General features: G+C 41.7%; 1 protein-coding gene across 1 annotated transcript in view; it reads left to right on the top strand.

Moving 5' to 3' along the window:
• dnmt3ab (DNA (cytosine-5-)-methyltransferase 3 alpha b) overlaps nt 1–9,102 on the top strand; it is a 47,996-nt gene extending 38,894 nt beyond the window's left edge. The window contains exons 13-23 of the mRNA XM_037695221.1: nt 1,585–1,664; nt 1,760–1,872; nt 3,105–3,288; nt 3,375–3,459; nt 4,539–4,684; nt 4,812–4,902; nt 5,733–5,881; nt 7,185–7,270; nt 7,389–7,458; nt 8,176–8,294; nt 8,868–9,102. Of these exons, the coding sequence (XP_037551149.1) occupies nt 1,585–1,664; nt 1,760–1,872; nt 3,105–3,288; nt 3,375–3,459; nt 4,539–4,684; nt 4,812–4,902; nt 5,733–5,881; nt 7,185–7,270; nt 7,389–7,458; nt 8,176–8,294; nt 8,868–9,009 (1,265 nt within the window). The 3' untranslated portion in view covers nt 9,010–9,102. The remainder of the gene's footprint in view (nt 1–1,584; nt 1,665–1,759; nt 1,873–3,104; nt 3,289–3,374; nt 3,460–4,538; nt 4,685–4,811; nt 4,903–5,732; nt 5,882–7,184; nt 7,271–7,388; nt 7,459–8,175; nt 8,295–8,867) is intronic.
• Nucleotides 9,103–13,298: the final 4,196 nt, after the last annotated feature.

Genomic DNA, 13,298 nt, shown 5'->3' with positions numbered 1-13,298 from the left:
AAGGTAGAAGTATAAGGTCTGATGCTAAATGTTGTCAGTGGTTATGCTCCACATGTTGGATGTGATGTGGAGGAGAAAGATACATTTTGTAAAGATGTGGATGAAGTGATGGAGAGTATTCTCAGGGAGGAGAGAGTGGTGATGGGAGCAGACCTGAATGGACATGTTGGTGAAGGAAACAGAGGATGAGGAAGTGATGGGTAGGTTTGGTGTCAAGGAAAGAAACCAGGAAGGACAGATGGTGGTGGATTTCACCAAGAGAGTGGAAATGGCTGGAGTCAACACCTGTTTCCAAAAGAGGGAGGAGCATAGAGTGACCTATAAGAGTGGAGGAAGGAGTACGCAGGTCGACTACATTCTGTGTAGAAGAGGAAACCTGAGGGAGATTGGAGACTGTAAGGTTGTGGCAGGGGAGGGCGTGGCCAGACAGCATCGGATGGTTGTGTGTAGAATGACTGTTGTTGTGAAGAAGAGAAAAAGAGTCAAATCAGAGAAGAAGACCAAATGGTGGAAGATGAAGAAGGAAGAATGTTGTGAGAAATTCAGAGAGGTCTGTCAGAGACAATTTTTGAACGTGAGAAGACGGAGCTGCAGACCCAGAGGAGGACGGATCCGGAGTCAGAACCTCTCAGACAGAGGAGAGCATCATGAAGGAGAAAAACAGTCCGAGTCTGTTAGTGAGGACTTTGTTGATGAAGAGGGTGATCATGATTTGTTTTAGAAGAGGAAGAGAGCACTGAGCCCCTCCAGGAGGTCTGACTCTGCAGAGGAGGGGGTCCAGACCTGCTCTGACTGGACCAACAGAACCAAGCATCAGTTCTGAGCTCTGGAGAACAGAGGAGGATGTGGATGTTGACCCACAGAGAGTAATAATGGAGGAAAATACCCCTTTTTTAAATAAATTACCCTAAAATTTATATTTTGTCAATAAAAAAACTGTAGCGTAGTTTTTAAACAAAAAGCCTTAAAGCATTCAAATAAAATAAAAATCATTTAAACGAGATATTTTTTTATTTCATGTTGAGATGACTATAAAAGACTGGCTAGTTTTTGACAGGAAAATATTTTAAAATAATTTTCTTAAGCAGTTAAATAATGTGGATGATGTTCCCTCCTGAGGAACATGAATAGTTATAAAGTTAAAGAGTTAAAATTCAGATGTTCACAACATGATGCTTTGACCTGGATCAGAAAACAAAGTGAAGTTTTTGAGCTGCATGCATTCAGCTGGGACTGCTGCAAGATAAAGAATAAAGATAAATTCATAGTGAAATTATTCTTTAATAGATTCTTGTAAATGTGTTATCTCACTCAACAAATTGATTGACAGCTGCTGCAGATTATGACTTCATAACTCTTTCCACGCGTGTGATGCTGGTGAGACATTCTCATCAGTGATCAGAGCTCAAACCGTCTGTCTTCACCAACATTTCACCAACAGAACATCTGAGTTGATGTTGGAAATGACTCCAGCCTCCTGCTCTGAAAGGCTGGTCTCGTGTGTGTACTTATACCAACAAAGCTGATTCCTTTTACTATAGATGTGTATAACGACAGTAAAAATACTGAGTCCTCTTCCTCCAGATATCTGCATCTCCTGTGGAGGCCTGAACGTCAGCCTGGAGCACCCACTGTTCGCTGGAGGGATGTGTCAGAGCTGCAAAGTACGCAGAAAACCAACCCCACAAAGGTTTTGCATCCAAATGAGACTGAAGAGCTGGTAAAATAAACTGACTGGATTTGTTTTGGTGCTCTGCAGAATTGCTTTCTAGAATGTGCATACCAGTATGATGATGATGGTTATCAGTCGTACTGCACGATCTGCTGCGGCGGGCGCGAGGTGCTCATGTGTGGAAACAACAACTGCTGCCGGTGAGTTTTTCCCACTAAATTTAGCACCAGCCAGTTCAGGGCCAGGTAACCTGTACTGGGTTATGTTTTATTGTACGCCCGTTGTATGGTGTAGTCCCTGTCCGTCTGTAAGGAAACTTTCTCTCATCCCACCTATAACTTCTGATCCGCCCAAGATAATTTAACAAAACTCCATGCCACCACTACATGGCATGTTGTGTAGTCTTCTCATCACCCCAGCTCCAAAATATTGTTAGATTGCAGTCTAACAGTTTGTTGATGAGTGCATGAAGTCTTGGTACTTACATTGTGCCTTTTACTTTACTAATGTTGCAGTCGTTCACACAGTAAAGTTATACTGCATTCTTTTTACCATCTATACTGTATATACTAAGCACCATCTCAATGAGAGGCCACAGCTCTACCAACTGTGCCGCTGTGCCCCCCATGTCATAAATCAATGTTATTAATGTTAACCTGTTTGTCCCAGAAGAGTTGCCGTAGCTTCCTCTAGTAAAAACAAACAGAATTCATGAGAGTCATTAAAGTGTTCACAGGGGTTCTCATTTCTCTTGCCTGAGTGTCAAAGCTCGTAGACTTGTCACAACAAATCTAAAATGGACACAGCTGTCGTGGGTGTGTCAGACTGTCCGTTTAGTTTCTGTCATCGACCTGAATCCAGAGTGTTTGAGACGTAAGACACTTTGTTGCTATGTCAAAAGCGTTGAACGATCAATAAATCATACACCGTCGTGTGTGCACTGTGGCTGAAATGCTTTGAAAAGTTGTACATTTTTTAAATAAAGATCGAGCGTTCCTTGCAGAAGTGCACGTCGTTTTGGTCAAGACTTGAAAACAATGCAATATTATAAAATGTCCTGCTCAGTGTACGTGTTGTGAATGACTCTCAGCTACTACCACGTCTAATTTTAATTATAGAACTGACTGAGATATAGCCAGTTTTGTGTTTGTGACAGTATTCTTAAATTAGATCAAACCCAAATGTTTATCAGTTGTAGTTGTACAGAAATGACTTCCTGGAAGTTTTATTGACATTGCATCCAGTGATTGCTTTAATATTTTGCTGTTCAACAGGATTAACTTTAATAATTAGAGTCAAGATGTTTTAAAAACTGATCTGTGATTTGTTAGACTCTTTACATGTCATGCTTTTGTTAAATCACTGGCTGTCCTCTGCGCCGTGACTGGAGCTTTAATGCAACACGTTTTACATCTCCTCGTGTTGCGTTCAGGTGCTTCTGTGTAGAGTGTGTGGACCTCCTTGTTGGTCCAGGAGCTGCCCACGCTGCCATCAAAGAGGACCCGTGGAACTGCTACATGTGCTGTCCAAAGGGCGCGTTGGGTCTGCTGGAGCGCCGCTCCGACTGGCCCAGCCGCCTGCAGCACTTCTTCGCAAATAACCACGACCAAAATTTTGTGAGTAGTTGAATCTACTCATCAGTTCCTGACTTGCCTGGATATTTTTTTAATTCTCACTTCTCCTTCCTGTCGTTGGATTTCAGGATCCACCAAAGCTTTACCCCCCCGTCATGGCAGAGAGGAGGAAGCCCATCCGTGTGCTGTCGCTCTTTGATGGCATAGCAACAGGTTGAAGCTCCTTTATGTCTGAATTCACAACAAACTTCTCCTGGAAGTGACAACAATTTGGTGTTTTTCCTTTTTCATACTTTTCAAAATAGTTACGTTTATTTATAAACATATGTGTCATGGATGTTTCCCATAAAATTACGTTAGGATCTTTTCAGTTCAAAAACAATCTCTGAAATCTGCTTTAGCGTACTTGATCTATTTTTGTCTTTTAATGCTACTTTTACTTACCCTTCTGCTACTTTTAGCTAGCATTTTGCCACTTTTGTCTTTCAGCTAAAATTCAGATATGTTTATCTTTCATATAGCCTCTTGCTACTTTTAGCTTTTCACTACAGTTCTCATCTTTTTAGCTAGCCATTTACTACTTTTAGCATTTAGCGTCTATTTAGCTAATTTTAGCTTTTAGCTAGGCTTTTTCTACTGTTTGATTTTAGAGACAGTTCTGTTAGCTTTAGCAAGATCTTTACTACTTTTAACTTTTATTTAAACTTTTGCTACATTTGATGTTTAGCTGGCATTTTGCAACTTTTATTTTTTTTGTTACAATTTGGATAATTTTAACTTTCATATAACCTCTTGCTACTTTTAGCTTTTCACTACAGTTCTCATCTTTTTAGTTAGCTTTTTGCTCCTTTTAACTTTTAGCAACTATTCTGCTAATTTTAGCTTTTAGCTAGGCTTTTCCTACTTTTAGATTTTAGGTTTTAGTTACAATTCTGCTAGCTTTTGCAACCCTTTTACTACTTTTAGCTTTTATTTAGCCTTTTGCTATATTTGAGTTTTGTTCCCTTTAACTTTTATTTGATGTTTTTCTTCCTTTAGGTTTTAGTGTGTTAAAGTCTTTCAGCTCTCGAACCTTTTTATTGACTGTAAATTCCCTAGTTTCTTTTCATGTCAGTTTCTAAAAATGATCTTTCAAACTCGCCTCGGACAGTTCAGTCAGTTAAACTAACGAACACACTGAGTTAAACAGCTCTAATCTGTTTGTTTGGACTCGTTGTTTCACGGTTATCTTTGATAAAATCGTGATGGATCTGTCCTCAGTGAGATTCTTTCTTTGACTACAACTTGTGCAGGACTCCTGGTCTTAAAAGAGCTCGGCATTCAAGTGGATCGCTACGTAGCCTCTGAAGTGTGTGAAGACTCCATCACGGTAGGAATTGTCCGGCATCAGGGACGGATCATGTATGTTGGCGATGTGAGGAACGTCACACGCAAACATGTAAGCAGACCGCACGATCTGGATGATGTTTCACTTCTTTACCTGGCAGCTGCAGAAATGCAGTGCTGTTTTATACCACATTGTTTATTTATCGTGTGTCCTTTGTGTCTTTGTCACACCTGCACAGATTCAGGAGTGGGGTCCTTTTGACCTCGTTATCGGTGGGAGTCCCTGCAACGACCTCTCAATAGTCAATCCTGCTAGGAAGGGCCTTTTTGGTAAGTTCAACCCACTTCTTTCACTTTATGTTTTATAGCAGGGGTGTCCACACTTATTCAGCTGAGTCAAATCCTCGGCCGTGGCTTCACAGCGCTGTGTAACTGTCTCTTTTACCATCTCCATCCTGGAAGGACTTCTCGTGCTTAACAATTAAGTGACTCACCTGGACTGATGCTTCGGTAGCTGTTGTGGTCAGCTGTCAGAAAAATGGCTGCTGTCCAGATAACTGGGATTTTAGTTCCTTCACCTTTTTCTTTCTCACCTTGCTTTTCAGAAGGAAGTCAGCGTCGTAGTTTTTATGAATAGTCCGAATATGCCGCTCCACGTTTCCCTTCTTTTAAATAGCAGTGGTACACGACACGTGCAGATGAGGCAAATGCACTGACATCATGAAAAAAAAAAAGTCCTCCTCCCATTCCGTATGGAAATGATAGTTTTTTCTTCTGACTTGGTTCAGCTCCACCTCTCATTTTATACCCTTTCTTAAGTTTAGATCAGAAGAAATAAACTGGAGGCTAACTAACTCGGTAGCTTGGTAGTTTTTGGTGCGGTTGTTTGTGCATGCTAACCCATGTGTCGGAAAAGGTCAGGACTCAGATTGGCTGCCCTGTCTGTCAGAGTGACTCATTTCATAGTGAGGATGGATGATAGGCTGACGTGTCTTTTTTATGCCATGCGATCGACCAGTCGATCGTGATCGACGTATCGGGCACCCCTGCTTTATAGCATTCTGTAAAGTTTTGTAGACTCGTTGGATCCAAATAGTCTAAATGTCCAAAGCCCCAGAATGTCATTAGGTCATGCCCCTTAATGTTTTTTCTCCTCACAGAAGGAACCGGTCGCCTCTTCTTTGAGTTTTACCGGCTGCTTCACGAGGCTCGGCCCAAGGAGGGGGACAGCCGGCCTTTCTTCTGGCTCTTTGAGAATGTGGTGGCCATGGGCGTCAGTGACAAGAGGGACATATCTCGCTTTTTAGAGGTATGCTTTCCCACCAGCTGAGCCTGTGTATGAGGTGACGCCAGGTTATGAATGCCCCCTGGTGGTGGGAATCTGTTCTCATCACGTGGATCCTGGGGGGGCACTGACTCTTCAAGTCAACTCAACTTTATTTATAAAGCACATTTAAAACAGCAGCATTTACCAAAGTGCTTAACAATAAAAACCTATGGCAGTACTTTATTTGATTAAATAAAAATAAAAGTAATGATTAGTACTGAAAACTTGATTAAAAGCATCAAAAGAAAAACAGAGAACAATAGAAGACTAAATCAGCTCACACTGTGTGAAATGCCAGAGAAAACCGGTGTTTAAAGCAGAGATTTAAAAACAGGAAGTGAAGTGGCCCGCCTCATGTCGGGCGGCAGGTTTTTCCAAAGTTTAGGACCTGCGACTGATCACCTGAGCTTCAGTCGTGTTTTTGGAATAGCCAAAAGCAGCTGGTCAGATGATGTCAGCGCCCGAGAAGGCGCATACAGTTGAAGTAGCTCAGAGAGACATGAGGGTGCACGGCCAATAAGGTCAGCAGGAGAATTTTAAAATCTATTCTGATACGTGCAGGGAGCCAGTGAAGGGAGGACAAAACTGGTAAAATGCTCAAACCTACGAGTTCCTGTTAAGAGCCGAGCTGCAGCATTTTGGACGAGCTGGAGACGTGAAAGGGGCACAGTCCAGCCAGGTAGTAATAAGGACTAGTTCTTCAAGGTCAGATTCTTTTTCATTCAACCTTTATTTCTACAGGCCTCATTGAGCCACGGGGACTCGTTTACAGGAGGTACCTGTTCCAGACAGAACATATAAAGTACAGACAACAAAACAGTAACCATGACAACAATACACCACAGTAAAAAGATCTGATCAGCACGGACTTGAGCTTAGCTATCTGCTGTAACTGGAAGAAGGTTTCCTGCAGAACAGAGTTAATCTGTTTATTAAACTTAAAGTCGGAGTCTGAAACCATCCTGAGATCTGTAACAGACTGTGTAGGATATGGCTGCAGCGAGTCGAGGTTAACAGGATCAGAGACGGCAGGAGAGCTGGGACCGAACACAGTGACTCTTCAAGTCGATTCCACTTTAAATGTGCTGCTTTGATCGGCTTCCATGTAGTGCCTTTCCGTCGCCGTTTTGCATTTTGGCCCCAAAAGATCTTAAAGTGATTGGGTTCTGAAGAATTAAAAAACTTATTGACCACGTTAATCTCACCTGTCTATGGTTTTCTTTGATTGACAGCCACATTGTACCGTATCCTCCCTCAGTCTGACTGCTGTTTGTTCTGCTCCCAGTGTAACCCAGTGATGATCGATGCTAAGGAGGTGTCTGCTGCCCACCGCGCCCGCTACTTCTGGGGTAACCTTCCCGGGATGAACAGGTCAGTGGGAAAACTGCGACGAAGCAACAATAACAAAAAACTAAACACAAAAATAAAAGTGTGAATGTTGACGCAACATAAGACAAGATAAACATGAAAGGTCCACTTCTCTCTGCAGGCCTTTGACAGCCATGTGCTCTGACAAGCTGGACCTCCAGGACTGTTTGGAGCACGGCAGAACAGCGAAGGTACATGAAGTTAACAGAAGTCTGATTTAATCCCCGCCAGGATTTGAACCGGCGACCTTCTCACTGAGAGGCGGCAGCTCTACCAGCTGCACCCTCTTGTAAATGATATTGTGTGGTTAGATTTAGCTGGATGTGTTCATGCTGTAGGTTCCTGTTGAGGAAGTCTCCCTCCACACAACAGTTTAGCTTCATTTGTTTTATTGACTTCGATAACTCCATTTGACTGTTTGCTACGTTTGCTCTGCTGTGGCAGCCGTGTTGAACTGGGGTGACCAAACGTTAATGAGTTGTTGAACATGAGATATTTTGCTAAAGGACAAAAGGCCAAAGTTTTATTAAAGGTTCTAAAACAATGTGTAGCACTTGGAGTGTATATTGAAGATGATGCTCAGCTACTACCACACCGAGTCGTAGCTCAAAATCAGTAAACTTGGCTGAGTTATAGCCAATACTGTGTTTCCAGTTGGCTGTGGCAGTCATCTTGAATTGGGTTGACTCCAAAAGGTTGTGAGTTATAGATGTACATTGCCAAGATATTTTGCTAACAGACAGCTTAACAAACAAAAAAACACACATAAGCATAAACACTGTCCGTTTGCCTTCATCAGTGGGCAATAAAAACTAATTACTGTACTTCAGACTTGTTGCTTTCAGGCCATGAAAAGTCTCATTTGTCGTTTTGCACTGATGTAATACTTTCTATCCACTTTTTCAAAGTTTGGCAAAGTGAGGACCATCACCACCAGGTCCAATTCTATCAAGCAGGGTAAAGACCAGCACTTCCCCGTCTACATGAACGAGAAAGAAGACATACTCTGGTGCACTGAGATGGAGAGGTATGTCAAAAGAATCGCACCTAAGACGTCGTTCTGAGATCTTAATACCACCGTGGCATTTTGTTCCCCGTCGCTGAGCCAAGAGGGGGAAGTGGAAATACCCTCAGTCTGTCTATCCGTCTGTGCATGTTGTGAGCATGTGAAAGGTCGCCACAATAAGTGAGGAGCCTCATCAAAGTTCTGAATGGTCACCAACATACATGTATGTAAACTGACCACCCCTATCGTTTGTGGAAACAATGCGTTTTTGTTTTTATGTTATTAAAAGTATAGTTTCCTTCAATGACTGGGGTGGCCAAAAAATAATCTTTTGAGGCCAAGGCCACCATTGGCCACCCCCTGGCTCCATCATTGCACCTTATCTCTGGTAACTTCTGCTCACTTGAATATTTTGCACTAAAAACATTTTAACTTGCATTCCCTGTCAAATAAATTAAAAACTTGAAACCTTCATCTCTAAAACCACAAACATTTCAAAGCCCTCAGTGACGGGGGACTTCAGCGTACCGCTTGTTTGCCTTGTGATGTTTACTTCCTGTCTGTGTGGTTGTCTGGTGTTGTGGTTGCTCTCAGGGTATTTGGCTTCCCCGTCCACTACACGGACGTGTCCAACATGAGCCGGCTGGCGAGGCAGAGGCTCCTGGGCAGATCCTGGAGCGTCCCCGTCATCCGCCACCTGTTCGCACCACTTAAGGATTACTTCGCCCGCGTCTGAGGAGCAGCGCAAGTTTTTCAGAGCCAGTGTGGACCTCCAACCGTATGTGGTGACGAGTAACAAGAGCCTTGGTCCTCAGAAGACGCGACACATTGACGTAGATTTCACGTTTTTTTCTTGCCTTTGAATTGTAACTCCTGTTCTATTTAATGTTTTATTTGACCTTTATTAGCATTTTTATTGTTTGTGCAAGCTATGTTTGAGACTATGCTTTCTTCTTAGGACACTGAGACATACAGGTGCTGAACACGTATACGCGAAGTTAAAGGGATGGTCTGGTCATTTTTAATGGGACGGTCTGTCAAATAGTTAGAGTTGTATCACAGAACACAGGATGTGGAGAGAGGCGCAGTCAGAAGTCTTTGTCCAAATCAGGCCCCCCCTACACACACTTTTTTTTAAACTGATTTTTAGGCTTATACTTTTTTTTATCATTCATGTGTGCTACATTTATAATATTGAACCTCTACACTTTTGCATGACTTTATTTTAGCATACTTTCTTCAAAATAAAATATCTGAATTAGGCTGCTAAACGTATCAGTCCACCAGGAGTTCAGTAAACTTAGACTTTGTAGACATTTGACCAGAACATGGAAGTTAAAGCCCCCCTCTGTGTAAACCAACAGAACATTGCCCTTGATGAAGTAATTAATTAAAAAAAAACATTTTTCACTGTAATTAGTAGTTTGATGTTTCAAAGAACGATCCCGTGACACCATGATTGTGTTCAGTGGAATATGCAGAGGTTAAAGCCTCGCAACGTCACTGAGCAGACTCTGGTTACAAAAATCCAACACAACAGCTTCCATGAACCGGGTTCAGCCGGACTCTGACTTCAACGATGAGAGACGTTATCAGATATGTATCGAAATGCTCTGTGTGGGCTTGAGCAGTGTCAGAAGAACGACTTTCAGGTACGGACAGTTTTTATTTGTGAAAATAGAGACAAATGAAACAAAATGTGTCGTGCAAAAGTCCAGATGGTCAATATTAATGTAGCATTCACACTGGTGTCATTGGTGATAAGAGATAAAACTTACAAACTATTTGACCGTGTCCTCACTTCTGTCCTTCAGCCCATGTTCTGTGCTCTGTGACCGATAAGGTGCTAATTATTTGACAGCAGATCGTTTCAGAACAACCAGACTACGTCTTTATTACAATCACAAATGTCATGAGTACATTTATCAGGATGTGTGTGTCAGGGCTGCAGCTCCCGCCGTGCAGCCGTTCTTCCAGCTACTGAGCCTCAGACGGGATTTCCTTCAGTGTCAGGAGGACTGCGTCTCTGAAAATCCAAACCACCGGATCACATTTACCTCTTTGTTTGCAGGTTCTATTCACAACTGAAGGTTTAAAGGTACTACTGTAATATGGTGACAATACTATGGTGCTCCAGGATGATCAGAAGCATCATAACTCGTGTGGCACTACAACTTTAGACAGTACGGAGCTCGTTAACCTGTTGCTGGAAACTGTTTTGTTACATTTATAGTGTTTATTTCAGAGGAAACACGAGCGAGAGACTTGACTCGGTCCTCTCAGAGCTTTTCTACTGTTTCTGCTGGTGCTCGGTGATCCCCTCAGCCTTGCTGCTCTCGGGCGCACAGCCTGGGTCTGCACAGAGGGAAGCTGGCCACACGGGGAGTGATGCTTTCTGTCATCTGAAGAAAAAACAAAGAAAAGAAAGAAACAAAAAAAAAAAACATTTTGAGATCAAAGTCTGCGGTGAGCTACGTTTTCTAGCTTCATCCTCAGTGATGTTACTGTACGGCTGTTTTAGGCGCGGGTGCTGGGTGGATGTGAAGCAGCCGGCGTTCTCCTCAACATCCACCTGTCAGGTGCAAATCTCCAACACGGTGCAGCTTCACAAACTTCTTCTACCTTTTTATAGCAATTTTGTGCTGTTTTATCAACAATATAAAGCACTTTTATATGTATACTTTCTTTTACTTTGATTCTTTTTTAAATGTGTGTTTTTGTTTGTTTAGTTCGATGATGTGAACTGATCTACGCGTGCGTTTTGTATTAAAGTAGGGCTGTGCCAATAGAAGTGCAAGTATGGCTTTGGATGCTTCGTGAAGCTCCTGTTTGTAATCCAGAACTTCTTTTCCTGTCACCTGTCGTTCATATTGTGCTCTGTGTTGAAGCAGCCACACGAAAAGTTACCATCCAAACTCAGAATGTCTTTTGATTGAGATTGTAAAATATCAGACCGCGTCAGTTTAAGAACTGGATCGTCTGATTTGTGTTGTATTCGTCTGCCTTGTGAAGGACAGCGGGGCCTCAGCTACTGCTACATGTTGAGTTTTGTTGTTGTTTTAGCTCTGATTTAAATTTGGATCACATCCACAAACAAAATTCTCCCGACTGTACACTCAAAAGATGAATCTGGAGAATTCAGTTTGTCAAAACAAAAAACTGACAAAGTGTTTGAAAGCACTCAAAAGTGACGACAGCTGATGTTATCGCTCGTCTGTATCATATTTTAAGATTCAACTTTTATTTCTTACTGTAATTATTTTCTTAAGTGACCTTATTGCCATCAAGGCCGTGGGAAGTATGGGTGTGGGGGGTGCTGCAGCACCTCCTGATGGATGCCAGAGGTCATACCTGTTGAAAAAACAAAGTTAAAGGGATCGTCCGCTCATTTTTGAAGGGGTGTTCTCTCAAGACCTTATCAGTAACAAGTATGGAGAAAAGGTTAACGGTTTGCCAGAAACAACTTTTTGGCTAGCCGCAGAAAAAGTTTAAATTGTGACATATGGACAGTTTGTTTTTTGGAGAAACGTTTCGTCCGAAAGACTTGGTCAGTCTGAGGCCTGCCGCCCAGATCTGTCTTATGAATAGCACCTCCTTGACGTGTTTGAAGCCAGCCCGCTGTGGAGTTCACAGAAAAGTGTGCACGTGTTAAAGGCCAGTTTCTGTGAATTCAACGGGAGGCTGGCTTCAAACTCGTCAAGGAGGCGCTATTTATAAGACACATCCTGTTGGCAGGCCTCAGACTGACCAAGTCTTTCAGAAGAAAGACAAAACGTTCCTCACAAAAGAAACTGTCCAGATTTTATGATTTAACTTTTTTTTCTGATTTATTTACCTGGATGATTGAGCTGTCGAACCTTATTTGGCTAGCCGTTAGCCTAGCCCAGCTAAAAAACTAAACTCCTGACTGATGTCACAGTTCATAAGCTACTGTATATTAAATGAAGCATCATCTCAAAAATGACCATAATATACATTTTAACGCATTAACAATAAAAATAGATTTGATTAGTGCTGCAAGAGTTTAAATTCTGATGATATTTTGAAACTATAGTTTAATAAATCTTCATTATTATTATATATCTGTGTGCAAAACAGGATTTACCAACCCCCACAAAGTGCTCAGATTAACATTAGATAATTATTATAATTTCATAGAAATGACAGCATATTTGAATCGGATAGAAAAAAGGCACTGGATGCGTTTCACTGCTTGTGTTTGGACATTCTTCGTGCCCTCAGCGACCTCCCTACTGAAACGTTCCCACAGCGATGATCGCCGTCGTTTCTTGTACTCGAGGAGGAGGCGCACGTGCTCTGTGACCTTTGAACCTCGAGTCATCGTCTCCTCTAACACAGAACATCCCTTCATGTTTGTACATTTTTAGATTTTGTAAATAGTTTACTGGTTGCCGTTTTCCATTTGGTTTTGTCTTTTTTTATTTTTCATATAGGCTGTACAAATATAATTTTTTGCTAATATATATTATCAGAACAGAAACTCTTAGGTTAAAAAAAGATAGTGAGCAGTTTGACTCTGAACTTGCTTTAAACATTAGACGTAAGTCGGCTCTTGCATATAGATTGTTTCATGTCCAGTGAATCCAGATGTGATGTTGTGAGGTGAGCGTCAGCCGGTGAGCAGCTTTAAGGACGATGGTTTCAGCTTCACCGCACAGCCCTACATAGATGACGCTTTTGTTTTCACTTCTTTTAGCTTTTGTAACGTTTAAAGTAAGAGGGATTGTAGGTGTTTTCAATGGTGCTAAACATTTTATCTAATCAAGAAAAAATATATTTGATTGGAAAAGAAATAATGTCTTGACGATGACTGTTTGAGTTCCTTGTAGTGGAAAAGAACTGTTATTTCACTCATACAAATATATTAACAAAGGCATTTTAACTTTGTACTTGAAAAAAGTAAGGAAAACAATATTGAAAGGTTTCCTTTATTGTTTTAGACTAGAGATTGCTGTAGTTGGTGCTTTTCTGTGGGAAAATTGTGAGAAAAAACAGTAATAACCT

The sequence above is a fragment of the Nematolebias whitei genome, chromosome 21, assembly GCF_014905685.2.
Source record: "Nematolebias whitei isolate Nwh7 chromosome 21, NemWhi1, whole genome shotgun sequence".
NCBI classification, from domain to species: domain Eukaryota; kingdom Metazoa; phylum Chordata; class Actinopteri; order Cyprinodontiformes; family Rivulidae; genus Nematolebias; species Nematolebias whitei.
The sequence above is the reverse complement of the archived record's forward strand: the minus strand, read 5'-3'. Positions and strand labels throughout refer to the sequence as shown.